We start from the raw sequence: 25,719 nt of genomic DNA, 5'->3' as shown, positions 1-25,719 counted from the left end.
AAAAAAAAACCCTATATTTTCTCAAAAAACTAGAATCTTTCAAGTTTTATAGAAACAAAATAGACGTTCTTTTTCTGTTTCATAAATAAAGCATCATAAATTCTTAGAATCTATGTATCTTTTAACTTCCTGTAGCTGACATCAAAGCTTTATTTTTATTTTTTTTAAACAAAATGGACATGTATTCTTTTTCTGTTTCATAAATAAAACATTATCACATTCTCAGGAACTATGTATGTATCTTTTTCTTGACATCAAAGCTCTATTTTTAGACTGCAAACATGAGACTGGCTCAACAGCACTTTTACTGGTTGTAGCCAAGTACTGCACTCAACTTTCCCTCAATTACTTCAAGTCATGATTGATCACAGTCAGTTTCATACGTTCGAGGAAATTCTTACTGATGAATTAATAAATTTGGAACGCCCTTCCGGACTCCAAATTAATTCCATGATGAACATTACAATGGCAATCATTAGGTTGAGTTTCCAGGTCTCCCCCCCCTCCCCACCACATCTTTCACAACTCGCATGTTACAGGTAAAACGGTGTTAACTTTGCGGCTTGTTTGAATCGGTACGTGAATTGCTGATGACTTCCTGCGTTTTCCGATCTGCGGCACAATATAACATCCACTGCATTCCCGCATTGCGTGTCCTCCTGCTCTCCCTTTCTTCAATAATTTATCCAGACAAGTAGAATGATTATTCTATGAATGTGCACTAAAAAATAATTTCTTCTGCTCTTTCTCAAGTTTGTGCATGCCAAGATAAACTCAATTTTGTGCCCTTACGCATGTGTTACTGCGTGTACGCAACCTTTTTTTTTTTTTGCTTGAAACAAAGGTGTCAGCCCGAATTAGCCCCCTTATGACTGAATGCCCAGAGAGCTTAGAGATGCACCACAGGTTCTGCTGAGTCGCTCATGAGCCACAGTGTCTGCCTCGCCGTTACTTTGTGTCGTTGGTCCCTCCACCCCCCACGCACACCCCTCTTTCCACTCCTGAGTTGCTCTAACAAGGTTGTTGGAAGAGGATAAGGCGTGTTAAATGAATAATTTACACACACGAGCGCTCCTTATTTATTTAATATGGATGGATCTGACTGAGTGGGCAGCCTGTGTCCCTGCCTGCTGAGACACTGTTGGCTAAACGAGTGCTCATTCTGTTAAATGGAGTGTGGATGTGTGTGTGCGTGCGAATCATGTCCCCACCAAATCTACTCGTCGTTACGCCGTGTTACTCTTTACACTGTGATGCAAATACATCGCATGACAGATCTTTCACCTTTGTCATTGTTGTGTTGGGGAATTTGACAATTTTACAGCCTAACACGCTACAAGGGAACATTTGTTGAATCCGTGGAGAAAAGCTCCTTTTGAGCTATGACATACAACATCACGGAATTATTTTAGTTAATTTGGTCGGTTATGTGTAAATGACAATCATCAGCAAGAACATGGTTTTCATTCCAGAGCGTAGCTCCGTTAACTGGTTTGCCTATGATGTTTGTGTCCATATCCATACATTTGGTGGTGATTTGTCTTTTTTTTTTTTCCCCTCCCATTTTTTTTACTCTAATAAATCCTTGATCTCTCTGCAGGGGGGACTGTGGAGAGTTGGGGGGGGCTGGACCACGACCTAGGATCCATCTCATGACAAAAGAAAATCATCAAATAGGTAATCTTCTAGGGCTTAATCTGAACTGACTCAGTCGGCCACAGTGGGTCTAAGTTTTCAAAGTTTACAAGATTTGTCCTTACATAAAGGACATTGTTAAAAATGTATTGCACAGTTGCATCATCTGCCTTTGCATCTTTCGTCTGTCGATGGCGATGTCGTAGTCATGCTCAGCAGGATCCATCACTACAGCTTGTGTATGTATGTGTGTGCAATTCCCAAGATAAAAAAATCCCATAGCTCTCACTGACCTCATTATAAAAATAGCTCATCTATCCACCCATCACTTTTTCAATTTTCCCTCTTTTGCAATCCCTTATACATTGTGATCCCTTCTACCTTTCTCTTTCTACTTTGTCTCGCTCAGTGTTTGCAGTGGATTTAACACAAGATTAAAAGCTTATGCAAGTCTTTGTAACATTAAGGTTTCTCCTGCACCTGTCATTACCAATCTAGTCCTAATCTGGGATCACAAGATTTCTTTTAATCAAGAAACCTCTCAGGATGACATTAAAAACAGTGGTTCCGTGATGTGCCAACCATGCCCCCGAGCAACAAATAAATCTACTGTGTATTCTTGGGCTTTCACTATCTCTTCTATCTTGGTCTCCTGCATCTTTTCACCTTCCTTTCCACCGTTGGAGTGTCCTCTTTTGATTTTGGACTGGCTTTACAGTTTTATAACATTCCTATTTGTGCTCAAGCTAAAAATCTACCGTGCGGCCCTTCTCTGGTTGACACTTGACTCCACTGACGGTCATTTAAGTCCATGAAGCCTTTGCATGCACACCTTTCTTCACAGTCACTATAGGTTGGGTTAAAAGCTCGAACCCGTTTCTTTATCCCACCCTACATAGTTTGTGTGTCTGTGTTAGGTTGCCCTTGTGGTGCATTACCTTCACCCCCACCTCTGCCTCTTATTTCTCCTCCTACCTACCTTGCTGTTTATACATCTCTGGGATCCTCCATGTCCCTGAACCAGCTGTAATTGGCATTCACACAACACTGTTTATTTACTCAGGTACCAAGAGAAAGGGGAGGGGGAGAATGAAAGCGCGTCGGAACCAGAAAGCTGAGGAAAGGGAAAGGCGATGAGGGCTGAGAACAGGAAGACGGGGAGGAATGATTCACCAAATCAAAGGGATGCTTTCATATTGGATGCATGCGATAATGATAGTAAGAACGACATGATGCAAAAGAAGTATGAAAAATTAGATGCTCAGAACTTTCCCGCTTCTCTATGCAATATGTTTTCCAGTGTTTCATCTGACATGCAGAGGGCCTAAAATTAGCATGATGGCAGCTTCCTTCCTCTCGGATTCCCCATTGAGTTTGTCGCATTGATTCGGGCGATCATAAAGATGCTTGTGTCCCAGTAGAGGTTCCAATGACTCCCTCCCCCCAACCCTCGGCAGTGCCGAAAAGAACAAAACTCTAAGATGCGATGTTGAAGTGTTTATTTCAAATATTGTGGCGTTTAAATATTAGATCTACATCACACGATGCACCCCCAAAGTGGTTCAGTTGTAAGCTAGGTAGAAAGAGTGTTTTGATGCTTTTTGTATCCTCAGGTACATGACACGCAAGAATGTTCTTCTGTAATACGTTGTTGTCATCATATAATATCATTGGAGTTTCAGATTCGCTGAAGTTGACTGGGCAACTTCTTTATAACCTTCATAGATGGTCAAAACCCCCTGAAGTGTTGAATTCAACCAAACCCTTGACGGACAATACCTCTTAATTCACACAACAAATTGAGTTTGAAGAGGCGTGTGTGTGTGTGTGATCTCATGTATCAGCATAAAATGCAAGAGATTGGCGTTGCTCATAGAACTCAGTTTTGTTTGGATTGAAATCATTGAATGGGGAAGGGAACTTTCAAAGTTTTAACTGTGAAAGTATTGTTGTTTTTGGGGGGGTGAGCTTATTGTGTTCAAACAATTATTCACAATATTTCATACAATCGCGTGACAGGTACAAGTGGTAGTCGTTACATTAAAAATGGTGTTTACAAGTCTTACAGAGGACATATAGAAAAATGTAATTTGCTTTGATACAAATAATTGTGATTCTCTGGACAGCCAGGCCACAAAGAAAAAAAAATACAAAAACTTCAACCATGATTTATTTTCTCCTTCAATATAATCATATTGGATTAAACAACTGGTCTTGAAACTCTACAGCTATTAAACTATTTTCCCCACATATATATCTGTGTCAGGTCCTCAAGCACCAAAGGGGACGGCTAATTAGCAAACCTTGGGTTTCTGGTCAGGTTGTGGAAAAAACTGTCAGAAGTACTGGGATTGCTGCAGCAACTGCATGGAGAGGAGATCACGGCTTGCGCATGTTTTTGAGTGGTGCAAAATGTTTGGAAAGGGACACAAGGGCCTAAAAGATGGGAGTGGAAAGAGATACACGAGCATGAGTGAGGCCAATGTGGAGCACATCTGGCAGATGGTGCCTGCCGGTTATCAGTTGACGATCATATTGATTGCAAATGAGGTGGGCACGGAGCAGGCCAATTTCTATATTATCACTAAAGATTTGGGCAAGTGGAAGGTCCACCCAAGATTTATTTGATTTAGGTTTAATTGGATTTTATTTGTCATTCATCCTCTGACAAATTACTGTATTTTCCGCACTATAAGGCGCACCTAAAAGCCTTTAATTTTCTCGAAAGCCGACAGCGCGCCTTATAATCCGGTGCGCCTTGTATATGCATCAATAGTGAGCCTTTGGTGCAGTTCCGTCTAATGGATGCATTACATAACCCCAGCCTCTACTATAGTGTCTTATTCTATGCACCTATTGTATATGAAAAAAGTTTTGAAATAGGCCATTCATTGAAGGTGCGCCTTATAGTGCGGAAAATACGGTAGCGTTTACTCAGAACTTGTTTTTTTTTTCACTGAGCATTTAAGTAATTTTTGGGAGGACTACTCTTTACTTTTACTTACTTTTATCTATTCTTACTTGAGTACAATATGCATGTCACTGCTGACAGCGTTCGCTCATTTTTTTTTTTTTTTTTTTCATCCAGCTTATTCATTTTTCTTCCACACTCTTTAGTGCTGTTTGACCTATTCGAACGGGTCCAAATGTCACCGCGGAAGGAAAGGTCAGGTAAAGGTTTAGCGTTGCAAAGTCTGGATGACTAAGGCAGTCTGGGCTGCCTGGGGAGGGATAGGGTGTTAACACTTGAAACCACAAATACGCATTTCCAGACATGCTCTCGGACTCACTGCTGTCACCTCCACTCCAGATTGAAGCCACTTACCTTCAGATCCCCGCGACATGTTAACTATAAATGTTTAGGATTTTAAAATATGCTCATTTGCTTCATCTGTGAAAACTGATCAATAAGCTTCTTGTGGATGACACACTGCTTTGCTGAACAGCGAGTCGAAGGTTACTGGTTCTGAAGAGGTTAGAGCATCCTGTCTCCGATAACGGCAACTGTTATTTTTGCTAGAGCACAGGTTTTGACCAACAGCCACACACATAAATGCACATTTATTTGATATTTACAGATTTGAACAGTTTTGATTCCTGTCATAGCAGGCACAGGTAAGTCCTTCATTTATGTAGGAGCAGTAGTGAGTTAGCAGTATGCCCACAATATCGATTCGTTTTCATCCACATCCCGGCTAAATCGAGGTGAACCTAATTGCAATGGATTTGTCCTGTGCATTGATTTGTTCAGTTGACAGTGGATGACATATGGTTGAGTGTTTGTTTGCACATGCAATGGATACCATATGGTGCTGTAATAGAGCGCAGCACCTTTCATGATTGTCCAATGATAAAGCAGCACTAGTAGCTGCATGCTATCAAATCACAATTTGTGTCGTTCTAGCTATTTCATCCAGTATGAACTGTGGGATGAATCAAGGACTTCTGCAAACACCGACTTCATTTTTCTCATGACTGCGCTTGGTCCGGACGGACGAGAGTTTAACTCTCCTGTGTGCATGCGTTCATAATGCATTCACATACACACTTAGTGTCACACTTATCTGGAGTTTTTTAGACTGTTTTACCAACAGTGCTTCAGCAATTTGTATACTTTGGTTGGGTGGGAAGAGGTGGGGCGGGGAATAAACAGTCTAGCACAGAAAATACTTTTACCTCATAAGAGACCAACAGGTACAAATATTTACATCTATTGATGATTACATGTAGCAGGAGGATTGTCAAAGATGGGTGCTAAACATGGCTTCTCACAGCCGGCTGGCCCCGACCCCCCATGATCTTCCCTCTTATCTAGCCTAGATCCTGGCCTTTCATCTACGCCAAAACCCGGGGGAGTTTGGCCTCTGCTGTGTTTTTACCCCTCCCTCCCACAAACATGCACACACAGTTCATTCCAGACCAGCTCCATCTCCAGGTCCTATCTTTCGGTCCCTGATGAGCATGACTCTACCCCACCAAGGAGATAACAAACCTCACAACTCTGCTCTTTGCTGTCCTTTTCCCGGAATAGAAGTTAAATTTTAAGAATGTAAAATATGGCAAGTTAAACTATTCACAAAGAAATTATGTACATTGAATATAAAGCAAGACTGAACTGAAATAGTGTGGTTGCACAAGAGAATTTGCACTCAATTACACCAGCATGTTAAAACTCATGCCTAACAGTAGACTGTTCACACCAACTTTTCAAGCAACTCTGAACTGCAAATAATGTAAAACCTAAAGCTTTACAATTTTTAATATTAATTACTTAGACACGCATTAGAACTTTTAAAAAGGTCATACCTCATGTCAACAAAATTGTTTCATTAACATTCCAGTACTAATACAGATTATTTTCAGTTACTCAGATTGACTGGAATGAATGAATATTTTAGTAATTTTTCAAGGGATTTTTTTTTGTTTTGAAGGGAAACAATTTGGAAATTAACCAGAATCCCGTAATGAATTATGTTCAAGCTTTAGAGGTGTTGCTTAGCACCTTATAATAAGTCATGGTCCGTATGAAAACACTTCAAAGGGGCCTACAGTATTTGCTGCGGTAACAGTCAAGAGAAGGGTACTAAATCATTTTCAGGACACTGCAGATGCCATGTTTCACTGTGCAGACCATAATCAGTATAAATAAAGAAAATGGGACACATCTGAATTTCAAGAACTGGTCAACCCTTCAAAGTAAACGAACAGATAAAAGGAAAACTGGTTCAGAAGGATCCCCAAGAGGCCTACAGAAGGACGTTTGATGAATCGTTTGAAAGGAAAGGTATTTTAGGCCAAACAACACTGCACCTAACTAAAGGCACAAAGCACCTACTATGATGGTAACCATCATGGCGGTGACTCCAAGGAACTTTGTTTTTCCTTCAGGTGGTCACGAGAAACGGCTTTTGAGCAGCTCCAAATATAAGTTAATTTTGGCTCTGAGCCTGCAGCCTTTCACGTTTTTAACAATATAAAGCCAAATCGATAAAATACAAACTATAGAGCGTAGACATGTCAAGAAAATACGGCACATTGTGGAATTTATACGGTTTGTACTCGTGTAACAATTTTTCTGTGTTTTCATGGTTTTATGACGACCGTATTTTCCGCTACTTTTTTCAGAAGTTCGCTAACCCTGCGACTTATTTCACGATGAGACTAAAATATTTTTTTATCGCTAGCGGCTATAAGTTTAAAAATACAACAAAAACCTGTGGTCGACGGTACTTTAAAGCACTTGGAATTGTATAGTTCTTGGAAAAAAATGCACTGTGGAAGACAGCACATTCCATATTTAATAAGCACAACTTCAATCTGGCCAGTTTTGTCATTTTTTTCTTCTGGCATGGACTACATTTTTTTCATGTCTCAACTCTGTTTGACGATGTGAGACTTTTTTTTTTTTTATGTTCACTTCATGCTTGGTCTGCACACACTGCCCTCCTATTCAACCCTGACCTCTTCCATGCATAAACATACGTTCCTCACCTCTCGCCCTCTGGCTTCACCTGTTAATCTGTCTCCCCTTTTCCTCTGTCCCCTGCATTCTCTCCCCAAAAAAAACAGGTTTTCTGCATCATCCTAGCCCTGACCTATGACCCCGGTCAGATTAAACCTGATGGTGTTTCAAATCCCATGGCAGATTGAGTGGAATCTGTGACCGCCACATGAATTTGTCTTTTAACCCCTATATTTGATTCCCCTCATGATCGTCCATTAAGAACCCACTAATCATGTAGGTTGGATCCCCTTCCAAGTTATTCGACACCACAGCGATGTTCTGTTCACTGTTGACTTTGTAAGATCTTCAGATGCTTTCTTTTTCCACACGAGTTTTGTTTTAGGTTTGGAATGCCATATTTACACAAGTCTTCCAATGTGTTGCTGTATTATTCCACAATTCTTGCAAAAAATTTTGAGCTGGGCAAGGGAAGAGTGCTTTAGACTGGCTTGAAATGAAAGAAGTGTGGGGGGGGGTCTAAATTGTAGTTAGATCTGACTTTGAGCATCAAAAGTCCACAGAGAGACGCAACCTCTTGGACAACTATATCAAATGTGCTTAACTTATTTTTAACTTCATCAAATGTTTTGATCATATTGTATCCCAACAAAAGAGCACCCTATCCAGATCTCATTCAACTGCCAAAAGAGACAGATTTCTGTCCAATGGAACAAGATGAGCAACTGTCAGACTGGACGTATTGAGTCAAAGGTGGTTTGACTGACGGATTGACAGCAGCTGTTTCTGTCAGTTTCACAGGAGTCTACAAGTCCGCACTGTCGGTCTGATGAGTGTTGTACACTTCTTCTTTTGCTATTCAGCTTTGGCCTTTTAGGCATTTAGCTTTAGGATTGGCTTCACATGGAGGTGTTCAGATCGCACCAAATTTGCAAAACTCTTGGGTAAATGTAATATATTTCAGGTTCTTGGTTAGTTTCATGTTCTTTTTATATATATATATATATATATATATACACACACACACACACACACAGTATATGCAGTTGTCATTTTTGACTCCAAACTCACATTTTGAAGAAAAAGGGAAGCACTCTTTATTATACTCTATACTGCAGGGGTGCCCAGACTTTTTTTTACCCCAAGATCTACTTCTCAAGCATCCAGCCTCTCGTGATCGACGAGTGGGGTTTGGGGCGAGGAGGCTTTTTAGAATGACCAATGATGAAATAGAATGACCAATTCACAAAGATCTACCCACTACAAAAATGCCAAATATATTTATTCCAAAGTATATTGAGGATACTTTATATGTATATGTTTGTGTGCCTTGCATAACCGCATGAGCCAATATTACACAACATAATTAACTTTGATGATCACTAAACACCATACGAATGAAAATGCACACCTGGGCTGTTACATTCACGTTAGTGGATTTGTCCAACTGCAGTGAGAAACACAATCTGAGATGTCCTTCCACACATCAGCCATGGCTTCACAGCGCCATGTAACTGTACTCCTTTACATCTGCAGAGATTTTATTGAAGATAATATTTCCGCGTAATTTTTAAAAGATCGGAACAACAAGTCAGCTATGCCTCACCTCTCCTTCTTGGAAGTACTTATTAACAATGATATGACGAACCCGGAACAAATTGCGGCTTTCACTGTTGAACTCTGTGTGAGAAGTGACTGCTGTGCGACCACATTTCACTTTTCACTCTCTGCTAGCTTTTCTGCGGATTGTCAGTGTCGTATTTTCCATAAACTGTTCAAAAATGCCACTACACGTTTCACTACACTGGCAGATGAGGCACACGCACTTCAAAAATGGCATCGTTAAAAAATTGTCCGCCTCCCATTCCATATATAAGTGATATGTTTTAGTCTTTTTTTTTTTTACTGCAGCATCCATATTCATGTTTAAGATTTCTTAAGTGAGAGCTTGAAATAAGTGGGAACTTACTGACAGCAAAGTTAATAAAAGAATAATACAGCTTTTTCTTGGCACGCCGTCGCGATTGACCCAAGCTGCCTTGCGATCGATCCACGTATTGAGCACCCCTACTATACTGTATATGTATTTGCATCTGTATCTCTTGTTGGTGTAGGATTTTGACATCTCGTTATGAACGTCTGCTTTGCGTTAATGTAATCTCAAATAAACACCCTTAGGTTGCCTCCGTGTCCTGTTTTAACCCCACCTTCACTCCATTTTCATGAGGCTTACTACTTTGTGATCTGACAAATGGCTGCATTTCTTCAACAATTTCTTATTGACTGCTTGTAATTACAGAAGCCAAAATAAGATTGAGTTGCATAAGAAACAATTTGCCAATTTAAACATCCACAAAATTGTTCAACACGTTTTGACGTAAGAAAACAAATCAGTTTCTGCTTTCTCTCTGGTTTTAGGAGTGACTTCATACAGTTTTCGTATCCATTTCACTTCCAGTGTTCACAATGTTAGACCATTTTAGACCCGAAGGTGGCCATCTCCAAATTTTAGATGCAGGACAAACCCCGGTTACATTTGGATAACTCTTTTAGTTCTTTGTGCTGTAGAGTATATTATTTGTCTGTGGTTTCCTATAAACTGAAAGCACCACACTTACAACCTTTCTTTATATCACTTCCCCAATAAGTACTGGTTGAGGCTTTTATTCCCATGAGTAGTGGTGTAACATTTCTAAATAATAATTAGATCGTAAATATTAAAATTAAGGCTACTCTCATCAGATTGTGGTATTACAATTATAAATCAACACTGTAATCTGTCATGAGTGATTTTTTTTTTTTTTCCTTTTTAAATTTAACCCTTTATTTGTTAAATGACTCTGCTGCCAAGTCATCAATTACAGTAACTTGGTTTAAAAAGACAATTCAGATTTGGATTTTATAGGCAGACGGTTAACTTTTTGAGCGACTAATGTGCACCATTCCCCCCTCACCTATCATGTCTTACTGCAAACATTCACATGGGCTGAATTTCGTCCAACAGATTCAAATCTATGGAGACACAAATTCCCTCGAGGACCACGCATCCCTTGGTTTTATTCCGTGGAGTGTTCAGCCACAGTAACATTCAAACTACCATCAGCTGTCTACTGTATATAAAGATGGAATACCTCAATTTTTATTGAGCTGTCATGTGGTCAGATAGTGTGTAAATATACTTTGCACAAAATCACTTCCAACTTAAAACAATACATGTCTTTTACTGTTTTTCTTTGTGGCCCCTTGAAAAAGTTGCCGTTTTGTATTTTTTTTTTCTTCTATTGTTGCAATGTTTTTGTGACACTTCCAAAGTACTTTTTAGATTCCCAAAATGTGCGGTGGGCCAGGCCCAGTTGGTACGCTTTTAAGGATAAGCGGTACGGGAAATGAGTGAATGAATTACTTTTGAGTGGCTTTAGAATAATGGCTGTTCTGAATTATTCTATGAAAATTAATGTTGTGAAATTCAAAGCATTGCATATTTTTACTATTAGGCCTTGATGCATTCCAATGTAATCCCATCATTATTTGAATATGGATATATTGTACTGGTTTATGAGAATAGTTTAAATTCAGCTTTTCTGTGGTTAGATTGGGTAAATTGAAAATGATTAATTTGCTTTGTCACGGTTTATCAGTATTCTATCACATCAGGACAGCCATGAAATCAATCTTAAGTGGAATTCATTGACGATCGTAAAATGTCACTAAAGTTAAATTTGGACATTTTTGGGGGGAGGGGTGGTCAGGATCTGGCAGCTCAACCCTTTTTAGAACCGTAAGGCTCTACTAGCTTTACCTTCCAGGAAGTGAGTTGGGGGTTGATGCAAAGGCTGGACTGCAATGGCCCAGCAGGAGCTATGGCAACATGCTGAGCTTAAATCAAAGAGGGCATTCTGTCCTTAGACTCAGGGACAAGATAACTGCTTTGTGTGAACAAAGCGATATGGCTAAATGGACAGCTTGTCACCCTCGTGCAGATGCTTTCTTTTTTGTGTCCAATATTTGACTTTGAGGTGTACACTATAACCCGATTTGGAGCCTAAACGCTCCTAAAAAATGCAGAGTAATTTCTAAAATGGTAGCTTAATAAGAAGATTGCCGAAGTATTGCTGCAAGGCTGTTGTGGTACAGTCTTTGAACATGTACTTCCAAAGATCTAATACAACTATTTTGTCTTTCAGCTGGTTCCCAGTGAGTCCAGGCATTCAAATGAAGAGTCTTCAGTTCCGCAGCATTGCCCCCAAGGCCCCAGTCATTGTGCCTTCCCCATCTTCTGCAGTCCTATCCTGCCAGCCTCCCACTGCCCTTCCTGAAGCGAATAGTGGAGCCAGCCCTAAATCCATCGTTGTGCCGACTCAAAACTATGCACTGATGCAAATTGCTGGTCAGGATGGCACATTCTCTCTGGTGGCACTGCCCCCTTCTGTCTCCTCTCAGACAACACAGCAGCAACATCCCCAAACCCAGTCCATCCAAAAGAATCTTAAACTGCCCATACCTAGATACAAGCCTCTACGGAGAATAGGGACCACAGATAAGGGTAGATCACCACCAACAGCTCTTAGGGTGAAAGCTGCTTCTAGGGCTGCTGGGACCCAGACAAAAACGCGAGTGAGAAGCACGTCGGCATTGATCAAGAAAGGGAGAGTCGAGTGCGCAGTCACTCAAACGCAAAAGTCAAAAGAGGAAGCGTCAGAACACATCATGTTTATCGACCCAGCGCATTCTGAAATCTCTGTCCCTGCTCTTTTGCCAGACAATGCTGTCCTTTACCCGGGTGCCCAATTAGAACAAGCCTCAGTTGAAGGTGATCAATCCGCAACGACAGGCGGTACTCAAAATCCACCCCTGCCTACTCCTCTCCCAGCTGCTCTCAAAGCTTCCCCAGGAAAATCCAAGGAGCAAAGTGGCACTAAGACCAAGATGTGCCAATCTAAGACTGCATCAGCTCAGCCTCCAAACAGCATCACTGTTATTTCTCCAGCCATCTTCAGTAAAGCACTGCAGATTATCCCTTCCCCTCCCAAGGGTAAACTCCCCATTCTTCCCTACTCTACAATGAAGACCACACTCATTCCAGCTGCCAAGCTCAATTTGTCCCAAAATAAGAAGGATTGCTTAAGCCAATCAGGTCCCATGAGCCCCGAAGACCTTACGTCCCCGATCCGTGAAACTTCTCAAGCTCTGGGTTGTAACCAGATGCCCAATGCAGCTCATCAGCCTCAGAATAAGAACGCCCTCATCTCGGTGTTGGAAAATCATCAGAAGCCGCCAGGAAAGAAGAGAGGAAGAAAGAGAAAGACAATGGAAGACATCTTAGCATATGAAGCCCGAAAGAAGAGGTCATTGTCCTTTTTTCGTCGGAGGGTCCCGGAAAAACCAGCAATAGTCATTTCAGGTTCCAAGCAAAAAGAGGTTGACATTTCAAAGAAGTACCGTAGCATTCAGCCCAAACCAGTGTTGGTGATGGAGGCACTTCCTCAGCTACTTAGCCTGCCTGCTAGTACTTCAGATGGTCAAGAACCGGACCACGTACCGAGTCACCAGCTCCCTACTTCCGCTGCAGCTAAGGACCTAGATTGTTCTCCCCAACATCTCCCAGTCACTGTCCATCTGAGTGGCATGTCCCATTCCAGAATTCTTGGAGCTAGCCGCGCTAGCCATCGTTGCCCCACATGCAGCCGCTGCTTCCAGTTCAAGCATAACCTCCAGAGCCACATGAACCTTCACACCAACAGTCGACCGTACGTCTGCCCGGTGAGCCGCAAAGCCTATGCGCATTCTGGCAGCCTGAGCAGCCACATGAAGCTTCACCATTCTGAGGCTCCATCTCGTAGGTCTCTGCACTGCGAGTTCTGCGAGAAGGCCTTTGGCTATGTGGGTGTGTATTTCAGTCATCTGCGAGAGGTGCACAAGGTCTTGCTTACAGTGGAGCCATCCATTCGTCGACATGAGGTGGACACGACTGTTGAGTGGTAAGATGCCTCTTTCGTCATTTTGCCAGTTCTTTGAACAATATAGCTCTTTGGAATACTCATATGTAACATTTTTGCAAAAATAGTTCAAACTCTAATAAATACCCTTTATATTGCTGTTAAATTTTCGCACCTCCACTCTGTCGTAGAGCAACGTGACAAGATTGCCTAATAATTCCACCTGGTCAAAATGCTCTAGTTGGAATGGCCACTCCAATCTGGTAGAAATTACAACGCAACAAGAATTTTGAAAATCAAATTATGGGTTCTGAAGAAAATGTGTTTTTTTTGGGGGGAATATTTTATGTGCTATCACCTGTAGAAAATCTGGTTTAAGAAATACCATGAAATTACAGTAAAGGAGATTTTGTAAACATAGCTAATTAACCCTTTTGTTTCGCCTTCTACTTTAGGAACCCCTTCTGATATTTGCTGACCAATTTGAATTTAAACTACCAACCAATGAGGTCATACAGCCGAAAAGTTATTTTTTTTTTCTTTTTTTTTTTTTTTTTTTTTCTCCAAGTTGCCCCTTCAAAATGATTGCAACCTTTCAAATGTCACATGCCCTAAAAACTTGACTTCAGTAGCATAAATGTTTCATTCAAGCACAGTGTGGGAAGTAGGTCATGTATTTTAATAATAATTGGGTATTTTTTTGTAAAATTACTATGGAGGAATGTGGTGGTGTTTGAAGTACTTATTTGATGTTTTTAGAAAATTCCACAAAGATGGCGGGCACTTGACATTGGCTAGTCTAAATTTCAAACTGTGCACCTTTTGTGTTGTTCCACCACATGCCAGGCAGCAATGAGGTCTAATGGAAAAAGTTTCCCACCAAAACTGTTGTCCCCAACTTTAAGTCATTCCCACATAGCTCAGTGAATACTGTATATGCTTGTGAGTTATGTTTTCTCCTCGGTTTTTATGCGTTGCTGCTCTGTTTGTGTTGAAATAGCCGTTTCGTGACATTGATGCTAATTTACCTCAACCCATGTATGGCAGTTCGCATGAAATGTTTATATTACCGCGTACACCATGCGCGTCTGGAACGTAACCCTCACAATAACTGCAGATGCACTTTATTTCTGTGTCACGTTTCACTTTTGTCTGTGTTAGTCAGTATTGATCAGCCATCTACTAATTCTGTTCCGACAGCGACAACTCCGAAGCATCAGATGAGCCGGATCTTGAGGAATCTGTCGAGCTGCAGATTAAATGCGGCCGCTGCCAAGTGGTCACTCTTAATTTTGCCGACATGAAGATGCACCTTCTGTGTGTTCACGGGGAGGAGGTCCTGCTCCAACCTCGAGGGGATCAACATACTTTGGGCGGTCTGAAGGCCGAGAAAGAGCTGGTAAAACACGCCGCACATTACTGGCGGCAGCTCAACAAGAAGCGTAACCCGGTCAAGTGTGGCAACTGCGATGAGGAGTTCTTCTCTTTTGCGAAACTGAAGAGGCACATGATGCTCCACCACTGTGGAAGTGAAGGGGAGGACCACAAGAGTGTCCCAACATCAGCAACTGTTGGGTGCCTTGGGGTACTTGCAGCAGGTTGTTCCTTCAACTGTGTACTTTGTAGCAAGGTGTTGGATACGAAAGAAGAGGTTCTGCAGCACTGGAGGGGTCACCACCACTGTGAGCAACCAAATTTACTGTGGGATGCACTGAGCTCCTACTCCGGCCTGGAAGTTGATGAGACCCACAGGGATCTGGACACTCCGGTTCCAAGTCCACATTAGCCTCCCGCCCCTGGCCCTACCCTTCAAATGGCCACAGAGCTCATTGACTGGAGCGTCATATTCACTCACTTGTAACTGTTAGCAAGGCAGGGATTTCTTCTTTCTCTCATGTTTCACAACTACTCCCATTCTTCGGGGGCGGGGTGGAAAAATTATGGCATCCAGTCGCATTTGGTTAAAAAAGTTTGACTTTATCAATATTAATTCAAAGATTCCACATTTATAAACAACAATCTTGTTCAGTTTGTATGTTGCACTGTTTTTGTTTTGTTTTTCAAATGTAATTTAATGCTTATTTAAATATTGTTTGAATTTCAAAAGATCTATCATCCCAGTAAATATATGTAGTGGTAGCCATGAATTTAATCTTTGTCCGGCTTGTCTGGGACTTCAACGCTTTTTCAGTCACAAAATGAAAATACTTGTAGATCTCTGAGTAGTCATATGACAGCACCTTAGTCCACAAAAGGGTCTGGGTTATTCTGTGGGTTAATTCAGGAAAACAGGACTTTATTTTATATTTTTTTAAACCCTGGACATTTACATAATCGCAAACCAACCCAAAACTCTCTGCATGGTGTTAGCGCCCTCAATTGGGTAAGTGTTCATTTTTTATTTTTGTCGTTTGTATAAACAGACTGTAGCTAAGAGATTATCTACAACGAAAGACCATTTAAGATGTTAGTCTCGGATTCATAAAGCTAAATATACGGAATTTATATATTGTTACTGTAATAAAAAATGGGCGGTATTTAGGGTTGTACGCAGGAGTATTTGGGCAACACTTCAGTTGGGGGAAAAAAATAGTGATTTACAACAATTGTGTTGAAATTTTAATGATAGTCGTTGCAATGTAACAGCAGGATGATTTCAATTGATTCGATAATACAAAGTATTGATGAAAATATTTCTGGTTTGACATGTTAACCTGACATTGAGGTCTTCATCATCAACAAACCTTTGCACATTAAAGTGATGATGCCCGTCTCATTGTGCCAAAATATGTTTTGCTGAAATTTGAAAGTACTGAAACTTGACAAGCCTCATGCAACTTATGCTATTGTGACTTTTTCCCAACTTTATTACTACTGTATATGGATTTGTTCTTATATTGACATACATCGAGTGACATTTCAACTTAAAAATAAAAATCTCCCGTATGTCTCAAATACTCCTCCGTAGGGTCAACTTGAACCCAACGACACACCTGACCAGCACTCCTGTGACTGCCTTGTGGCCTTGAAAAGAAAAATTTAACTCGCATGTGTTCCGTGGCTTCAGTTTGGTGGCCGCGACTTCTTTACTTGTCGATTGCCAATGAGTGTATTCTGTGAACATGCCAAGGTTCTCGTCACATAAGTGATTGTACATTAGCGTTTCAGCTTTTAACCACTGACACGATCCTTTGTTTTAACTCGTAAATGTTGCCAGCTTACGTATGCACCTGAGGAAATCTATTGACTCTGTTCTCTAAAGTTTATGTACTGTTGTCCAGAAAAATATGCTATTTTATACTAGATCCACAGGTCTTTTTCGTATGGTCGTTAAATGAGGTGCCGTCGAGACGTTTCTCTTCTTCAAGTCTGGTTTCTTTGTGGGACTTGAGTTTTTCATATGAAAAGAACAAAAAAACAGACAGGGTCAAATGAATGTACGTAAATGTTAAAAGAAATAATTCTAGTATCAATATATATGATGTCATCTATAGATACAATATATTGTGAAAATTCTAAATATATATATTTACGAATACATTTAGATTTGCTGCTGTTTAGTCACAACAAAACACAAAGTTGTCCTCATAGAGAGTGTGTGTGTGTGTGTGTGTGTGTGTGTTGTGTGTGTGTGTGTGTGTGTGTGTGTGTTGTGTGTGTGTGTGTGTGTGTGTGTGTGTGTGTGTCTGTCTGTCACAACACCAACAAGTCAGCAAGTCGTGTAATGTGGGGTGCACTTGCTTAGTTGAATTTTAAACAAATTAGGAATGGGGGTTGGAATCTCAAATCCCACATTAATAACATGATGAACATCCAAAAGAAAAGCAAAAATAAGATTTAATGTGTTTGTGCTTGTTTGTATACTCTGAGAATCTGTTGATGAAAATAAAGAAATGCTTTGTTGAGACAGTTTTATGTCTCATTTAATCACGCGCTGTGAATCTTTTTAATTTGTTAATAGAAAGCTCGCCTGATTGTTTTGCCGCTAATGGTGTTTCATTTTGAAGTATGTCTAATGAGGCACATTACCAGCAAAACATGTACTGTTTAACAAAACTGCTACCTCAACTTTTTAGGTGTAAAATTGCCTTGTGAAGCCAAAAACCCAAGGATGTGATACAAATTGGCTATATGAGGAAGTTTAGTTTGTTTCAAAAGCAGGTGTTCAAATCTTCAGGTTTCAAGGTATTAATATCCAAGGCTAGAACTATTGATTTTTTTATGTATGTGTGTGTGTGTGTGTGTGTATATATATATATATATATGTATATATATATATATACATATATATATATATATATATATGACACCAGATGAATGAGAGTCAAATATGAAGCTCTGTTAGGTCTTTATCTGAAGAGACTCCTCACAAAATATTTCATGCTTTACATTTTAAATATTAAGTGGTTAGTGTTTTAATTGATGCATCTCCTCAAACCTATATAGGTCTACGCATGCTTCAGTTGTCATCAAAGTGAGTATACAACTTACATTTTACTGTACGGCAGTTAATTTTTACTGTGTGAAATGTCTGTAAGATTTTGACAGTGTGACATTAGAAATGTGTTTTAGTGATGTCAGTTGGTGATGAAGTGCTGCCTCCATGAGAGAAAATACTATTGATACTTGGGTTTGCCAGTTGTACACTTTTTCACCAATGAGAGCTTCCATTGAAATGTAATACTTGGAATAGCTCTACTTCTTAACCTCAAAATTCTAATTTCATAATTTTTTGCTCCATTGGAGTAATGTCCTTAAATTGCTCCCTTGTCCAAAAATTTTGTTGGAAAATACAAAACAAAAATTTTCAAGTTTAAAAGTATAGAATGAAACCATCCATCCATCCATTTTGTTAGCCGCTTATCCTCACAAGGGTCGCGGGGAATGCTGCAGCCAATCGCAGCTGTCAACGGGCAGGAGGCGGGGTACACCCTGAACTGGTTGCCAGCCAATCGCGGGGCACATGGAGACAAACGCCACGCTCACAATCGCACCTACGAGCAATTTAGTGTCCAATTAATGTTGCATGTTTTTGAGATGTGGGAGGAAACCGGAGTACCTGGAGAAAACCCACGCAGGCACGGTGAGAACATGCGAATGCCACACAGGCGGGGCCGCGATTGAACCCGCGTCCTCAGAACTGTGAGGCCAACGCTTTACCAGCTGATCTTACTGTCCCACCGTGCCGCCACTTCTTAATCTCAAAATTGTAATTTTTAAATTTTATTTCCTCCATTGGAATAATGTCTTTAAATTGCTCCCTTGTCCAGAAAAAAAATAGATATAATACCTGTATATATAATCTGTTGGGGGGGGGGAATTAAGTTTAAATATACAGTAAAATGAAACTCCTTTTTCCTAAATTGTATGACTGGGAAATAAACCCTTGTTTTCCTGGAGTGAGTTTGAATAGCCCAAATGTGGCCACAATATAGCCAAAAAGTACAATGTAAAGTAAAGTATATATATATATATTAAGTTGAAGTCATAAAGAATCACAGAATCAAGCAAAAACCCTCACCCTGAGAAATGTTCATTCCATTAGTATTAACAGTGTGTGGGGGGGTCACAAACGGCCAGCGTAAAACCCAGAGGATTAACCTGTTTCAAATTGTGACAACACTGGAGAGTGGCAATAATTGGACCCTGGGATGGACTAATTCTGGTACCATCTGCGCAGCGAGGCAAAAAAAAAAGGGGGAAGGAAGGAAGACGACCGGGTTGAACAAGGGTTTTCTTTGCTTAAAATTGTCCCGAAGCCCAAACAAATTGGAGGTCCAGAGGTTCCACTGTATCAGCTCCTTAAGCTATTTTTTTCTTTTCACATGCAGCGGAGAAAATGAGAGGCTGAGATGAATGTGAGGTTATCGGGTTCCGAGTGAAGCATTTGAACAATAGCGGTATTCCGTTTGATTGCTCTCATATTTAATAGATGGAGCCGACGCCTGCTTGTCTTCTTGTTCTCGAGCGACATGAAACTCCACTATTTTTCGAGTCCCAAAAGGCACCAGAGTGGGGGTGGGGGGGATAAATGGAAGTTATGGAGGCTGCAGCCATGGAGAATGCAGGTACTTGGCATGAATTGTTTTGGAAGCACATGATTCCGTGTCACAGGTCAAAGGGCGCTTTTGGCAGGATTTCTGCAGCTCGTCAAAGACAAAACCTCAGGCGTGTCTCCTATTCTTTTATTTTCCGCTCCTTTGCAAAGACTCAAAAGGTTCTAAATGAGCGACTTCAGGTGGTGCTTGAGCCGCCGAAGGTGCGACATCAGTTACACGTGGCAGGCGCAGATGAAAAGAAGTGCGCTATACATTGATGCATATTTCCCTTTAATCAGCGTTAACGCGTCGCGCGGGCGCTCTCACCTCCGCGTGGCTCTCAGGGGGGACCCGTCTGATCAAAGCCCCCACTACTCCGTGATCAGTGAGAACGAAGAACTGGAGCTTTCTTTTTGCTTTCTTTTGGTCAAAGTCTTTTGTGTGGTTTCTAGTTCTGCACACCTTGTGCGTTGGTCTTTGGTGGAAGCTGTATTTTTGGTGATTTCCCGTGTACTTCCAGGTGGTCAAAATCCTTGCTTTCTCTGCTTGTGCTACTGGCAAACTGGTCATTTGACCAAGGCAGAGCGATCGAGAAAACCCAGGAAAAGTCATGAGTCACGATTTTAACCTTATTCTCAAGCCTCATAGTCTGAACAAAGAGGTTACATTGAGGTAAATTGCTTGGGAAGGAGACAGAACATTGGCCGTAGTTTACATTTAAACATTTAAATTGATTTGAAAGTACTTCTTCTCTTTCCTTTCGGCTTGTCCTGTTAGGGGTCGCCACAGCGTGTCATCATTGTGTCACATAAAACACCAGACACCTTCTGCCAACTGTTCCACCTCGCTTGGACCCATTTCTTCACTTCCTTTCCACACTCTCCATTGCTCTGTATTGTTGACCCCAAGTATTTGAAGTCGTCCACCCTTGCTATCTCTTCTCCCTGAAGCGTCAACTCTTCCTCCTCCACCCCTCTCATTCATGCAGATATATTCTGTTTTACTTCAGCTAATCTTCATTCCTCTCCTTGCGTACCTCTATTTTTCAAATTGTTCTTCCGCCTGTTCCCTGCTTTCACTGCAGAGCACAAGAATTTAAACTGATTTGAAAGTACATGTGATGGAAATGTAAACGTTGAGAGATTGGCTAATGGATTTAGGAGATAACAATGTTCTATACCTTCACCTTGGTCACCACGGTAGATGTAGCCAAAAGCTAGCCTAGCCTTTACCAATGAATGCTTATTTTGTTTACGGAAGATGGCGCCTGTATTTAAACTAATAATGACTTTAGCTACCCAACCTTTCTGCTGCTCGGCTTAATAGCACAGACCGCTTTTGACGCTGAAACTGGATTCATTGTAATACTACCGGCTAAACTATAGATGATGTTAGCTAACAAGCTGGCCATTGTTTTGCTGAATCACATAAAGCAAACCCAAGGAAACACGTTTTAAATGTATGTGGGAAACCGCATTCCACAAAGCCCATGGTGCCAGTTTGGTTCTCCAGCACCTCCAGACAGTATTATCTTTATACAACTATTTACGATGGGCCAGTCTCCTCCTCACCAACAAGTTCCGCTTAATTTATTTTTATTTCTTTGAGAAAAAAAACTCAGGGTGGGGGGGGTTCAGTTCAGATCACTTTTCTAAACTCGGAAAATTTCTTTGTACCTATTGTTTACAATCATTACAAAACGGTCTATTTGGGTCTCCTGACCCAAATGTGCACAACAGGGTGAAAGTAAAACCGCAACCAATTTGTGACTTGAAGTAAGAAAGCTGGCGTTGCTGGAGAGAAACGGCAGAGATTTACAGGGGTGTTAAAATGTGATCCACTGACCATTGAGAAGATCTTAAGTGAATGTAACGTGAGTGCAACATGCAGTGTTTTGTTGAACATGAGCTCGACTCCTCTCCGCGCACTCCCTACTGCTGGTTGCCAGTCTATCTTGATATGCTAACACGTGTGACGACTCTGTCGGCACATGCGGCGTGTCGGTGATATGTGCGCACATTCATCAAAGTGATTCTATGGTTACATGAAAGATTTATAAAGCCTGTTCATGGCAGGACCTACATGTCCAAAACAGTACGCCCCGTATTTAGGAGCTCTCCCTGCCTGCATTTCTCTTTCGCAATCCCGAAAAGTGAGCCGGCCTTGCTTTCCCCTGCTGCCTCTGTACTGGTCTCGGGTTTCAAAGTGTCCCGTCTACCCTCGGCCCTCTGGGATTAGTCATCTAATGAACAGCAGGGCTGATCAGGTGAATAATTGATGACGGGCGGGTAGAGAAAAGTCATCGATCCGCTGGAGCGCCAAATGGAGGAGAGAGGCAGACACCTCAGGAGGACGAGCTGGCGCGGCTACCACCAAATCAAAGCCTTTGTCTGCTGGAAACCTCCAAACACTTGCACTCTGTCCTTCCATTTTCAATGCAGCTTGTCCTCATCAGGGTTGCAGGTGATTGGGATCATACTGCAGCTTGCTGATTTGGGGCAAGACGTTTGGATACGTGATGATTTTTCACCTTCCTTGTGCGGCGGTGTATCTGAAGATTAGGTTTTCCGCACAAAGGCGAAAAAAATTTTCACCAAGTGATGATAAGTAAAAAAAAAAAAAAAGTATATTATTCATGCATTTTATTCCAAGCTGAAGGAAATTGGATCCAATGGATATATGCGGCCAACAACATTTCCTCACTTCACAACAATGTGCAAACAAACGGGCGCATTTCATCGCAATTCCCAGAAGAAGTTCCTAAAAGTATTTAGAAATTATTCACGTCTCAACACACTGTATATGAACTGATCTCTGAGTAATGGGCGGTTATTATTACAGATGTTTGATACCACTTTCGTAAGTGCTCACCGATACTGGAAACCACGAGTACTTCTGACCCATAATGACAAAATGACAACTACTTACAGTATAATTGTGAACAAAAACTTTGCTTTCTTTCCTGAAGAACTACTTGAGGATTTGTTGCTGCCTCAAAGCACTACAGTGTAGCGCCAAATACTGGCAAGGAGGACTGACTGGGTATAAGATCTTGGCCGGGGTGGCTGTGCCGCAGGACCTGAGTTATGGCTGAATGGATACAAATGACTAAAAGTACTTTTTTTTTTTTTTTAAATTCACATTCAAGCGCTTATGAAAACAATTCAAATGAAGCAGGCACAAAACGGAAGCTCCCGTCTCCTCCTTCCATGTTTATATATTCGTAGACGCTTTGTGTAAAAGTGCCATGATAGAAAGATAAGAGAAACAAACTCTCTGGTTCAAATCATCTACCTTAACTAAACATACCATCGCTCCCAATCGACTTCCAGTCTGGATCCATTTAAAGTATCGCGAAGAGCATGAGAGACGACTGCACGCTTCACCAAGCCAAAACCAAAAATATGCCTTTGATTTGTATTTCTGCCAAGCTTAGCTCCATACGTTCCAGCAAGTGCTTCCACTACACGAGGTGATGGACAGTTTACATAATATTACTGAGATTTCCTTCCATCGTGTGTGCGTCAGAGCTACAGCTTTTTTTTTCTTCTTCTTCTCAACAGCTGAGATTCAAGAAATCATCAGCACATGCGTGTGAAAAATCGGCTTTAACTCTTTAAAAGTCATCGTTGAATTCAGATACAGTTGCGATTTGATTTCCATCCGTAACCCAGCAAACTGAAGTATAAAGTGATCATATAAGAAACATTTCTTACCCGTTCCACGTACTTTAAACTCATTAAAAAAATCCATCCATTTCAGCCAAGCCGCTTATCCTCACAATGGTCAGGGGAGAGCCAGAGGCTATCCCAGCTCGCGTCAGGCAGACTATAGCGTGAACTAGTCAGTTCCAAGGTAGATATCGACACCGTCACTCAGCAGGAATCGATCCCACAATCCCTGCACCAAAGTCAGGCGTTTGTACCACTACACCATCAGTGACTCATTCAGACACACTTTGTAAAGTATTCCCACAACGCATGTTCTCACACACAATTGTGAGACTATATAGTATAAGATCACTTTGAGAAAAAGAAGACTTTCACTCACGCAGTTAACTAAATGAGGCAAAGGGTGCTGGTTTTCAAACTATTTGTCACTCCCATTTGAAGTTAATGTAAAATTGATACAGACAACTAAAGCGAAATAAATACACATATTTAAAAAGATAAAAGGCTCAACCAAACCATTTCATTAACAGGAAGTCCACAAGGTACAATGCTAACATGCTGAGAAACAAAATCAGAAAATGGATGGAGGCGTTTAAGACAGCACCCCCCGCTGGATGCGGTTGGATGTGCCCTCCCCGTCTCCTCATGCCACTTGTCACATGCCTCATGGACATTATGTTGGTGACATTGCTCCAAAGGGGCCTGCCCCCCTCTCTCCTTTTCCATGTCGCTTCAGCGGGGAATCCTCGTTGCCTTTCTGTCCAGATGGTCAAGCGCTCCCAGCGTTCAATGGGGCAGGCGCCATTCGCCCAGGGGAACTCCCGCCATCTGTTCCGATCTTCCCCTCACTTCTCATATGACTCAAAGTCTGCCATCCACTTCGTGCCCCGGCTCGTATCTTGCACACTATTCGCGGTTTATTTCAGTCATGTTTGGTCCTTATTTCCAAAACAGAGTCCTGAAAAAAAAATGAAAAACGTGTCGATAAAAACATTCATATCATGACATATTTTTCCTATTACCATTCCAGTCACGCAGATCACATCTTCTGCTTGTCCTCACGTGAGTGTCAACATTTCCACTTGTGTGTCCAACAAGGCTTTAAAGGAGACTGAGAGCACCTTTCCGGAGTCATCTCAGCTCGGGGGAATATGGCGAGATAACCGGATGCTAATGCCGACACTTTGCCTTTGGGGAATTACCGAGCGGTAACCTACATTCGCCGCCTTGTCTCCTACATGAGGTTAATGAATCAGGCCTGCCGGAAAGGCGAACGCGCTCTCGGCGCGAGGGGCACATATCTTCGCACACGCGCGCTTAATAACCGTCATCAATGCAATAGTTGAAGCGACAACGCACTACAAGGATGTCTGTGTTTGCTGTAGCGCAACGGCTAACGAGGTTTGCGAGTTGGAAGCCATCTGAATGGCTAATTCGGTTACACGGTCTGGCTCCGAGGAGTCGTGGCTGCGTGGGTAATAGGAGGGGGGGAGTGTTTGCGTGTATATGTAGGAGACATACTTTATTGTTATTTGGTGGTTCCTTCCTCATTTGTGTTCCTTGAAACGTATAGTTTATTTTCAATGGCGACATTCTATGCCAAGTGGTCAATTTTGACGTCTACTATCAAACCATGTTGACCAGCGATGATGCTGTTTTACATTGGTGGGTGCATCCCTGTTCCAATATGGTGGCACTCAGACAGTTATGACAAGTCCTTCAAGCAACATCTTTAACATCGTGACCAGTGTTATGTAAAAAATTTTAAAAAACGTGACTGTAGCTTTATTCGCTATATGTCCGTGCATTTGACTGGAAGTGGGATGTTCTCCACACCTCCATCCTACCTCATCCCTTTTAGCTCCCTCCCCCTCCGTAACGGTGACTCTGGCTGGGATCCACTCACCGTCTCCCCCCTGGGAAGAACGCCATCTGACTTGGGTCGTCAGAATCAATTATACTCATCCCCCTCTCCCCCCCTCCTCAGCAGCATTTACATGAGTCACATTTTTTCAGACTCCTTCCTTCTTCCCTTTACTGTGCGCACACCTCTTCTACCTAGCCCCCCCAAACCCAACCTCCTTACCTTCTCCAAACCCGGTCCCCACCACCCTGAGGCTCCCCTGTCAGAATCCAGGAATAATTCACCTCTTTTTGCATGCTTTCGGGAAGACAGAAAAAAAACTGTGAGAGGTGATAAATCCGCAATGATGTACTATGGGAGGGGGGGAATAAATGAAGGCGAAGAGAAGGAACCCCAGAAGGCACTTTTGCATGCTCAGCAGCAGGAAAAAAAATAAGGCTGTGCAGTCCCTTAAAGGTCTGAGATGAGGAGGGGGGGGGTTAAAAGAGGAGTGTCATGATGACACAGGACACTAAAGAGGCACTAACTCACTTACGGACCCTCACTGCTGAATGAAAATTGAAGGGATGGAAGCTGCCTGCACTCCCGCTTGGTTGGAGCCGTAAAAACATGC

At 41.7% G+C, this 25,719-nt stretch overlaps 1 protein-coding gene across 1 annotated transcript in view; it reads left to right on the top strand.

Annotated features, from left to right (window-relative positions):
* Nucleotides 1-17,149, top strand: part of znf438 (zinc finger protein 438) — a 37,830-nt gene extending 20,681 nt beyond the window's left edge. The window contains exons 2-4 of the mRNA XM_061805692.1: nt 1,601-1,677; nt 11,782-13,575; nt 14,734-17,149. Coding sequence (XP_061661676.1) covers nt 11,810-13,575; nt 14,734-15,319 — 2,352 coding nt within the window. The 5' untranslated portion in view covers nt 1,601-1,677; nt 11,782-11,809 and the 3' untranslated portion in view covers nt 15,320-17,149. The remainder of the gene's footprint in view (nt 1-1,600; nt 1,678-11,781; nt 13,576-14,733) is intronic.
* The last annotated feature ends 8,570 nt before the right edge of the window (nt 17,150-25,719 follow it).

This window comes from Syngnathoides biaculeatus, chromosome 19, assembly GCF_019802595.1.
Source record: "Syngnathoides biaculeatus isolate LvHL_M chromosome 19, ASM1980259v1, whole genome shotgun sequence".
Lineage (NCBI taxonomy): Eukaryota > Metazoa > Chordata > Actinopteri > Syngnathiformes > Syngnathidae > Syngnathoides > Syngnathoides biaculeatus.
Note: the sequence above shows the minus strand (reverse complement) of the source record. Positions and strands in the feature narration are given on the sequence as shown.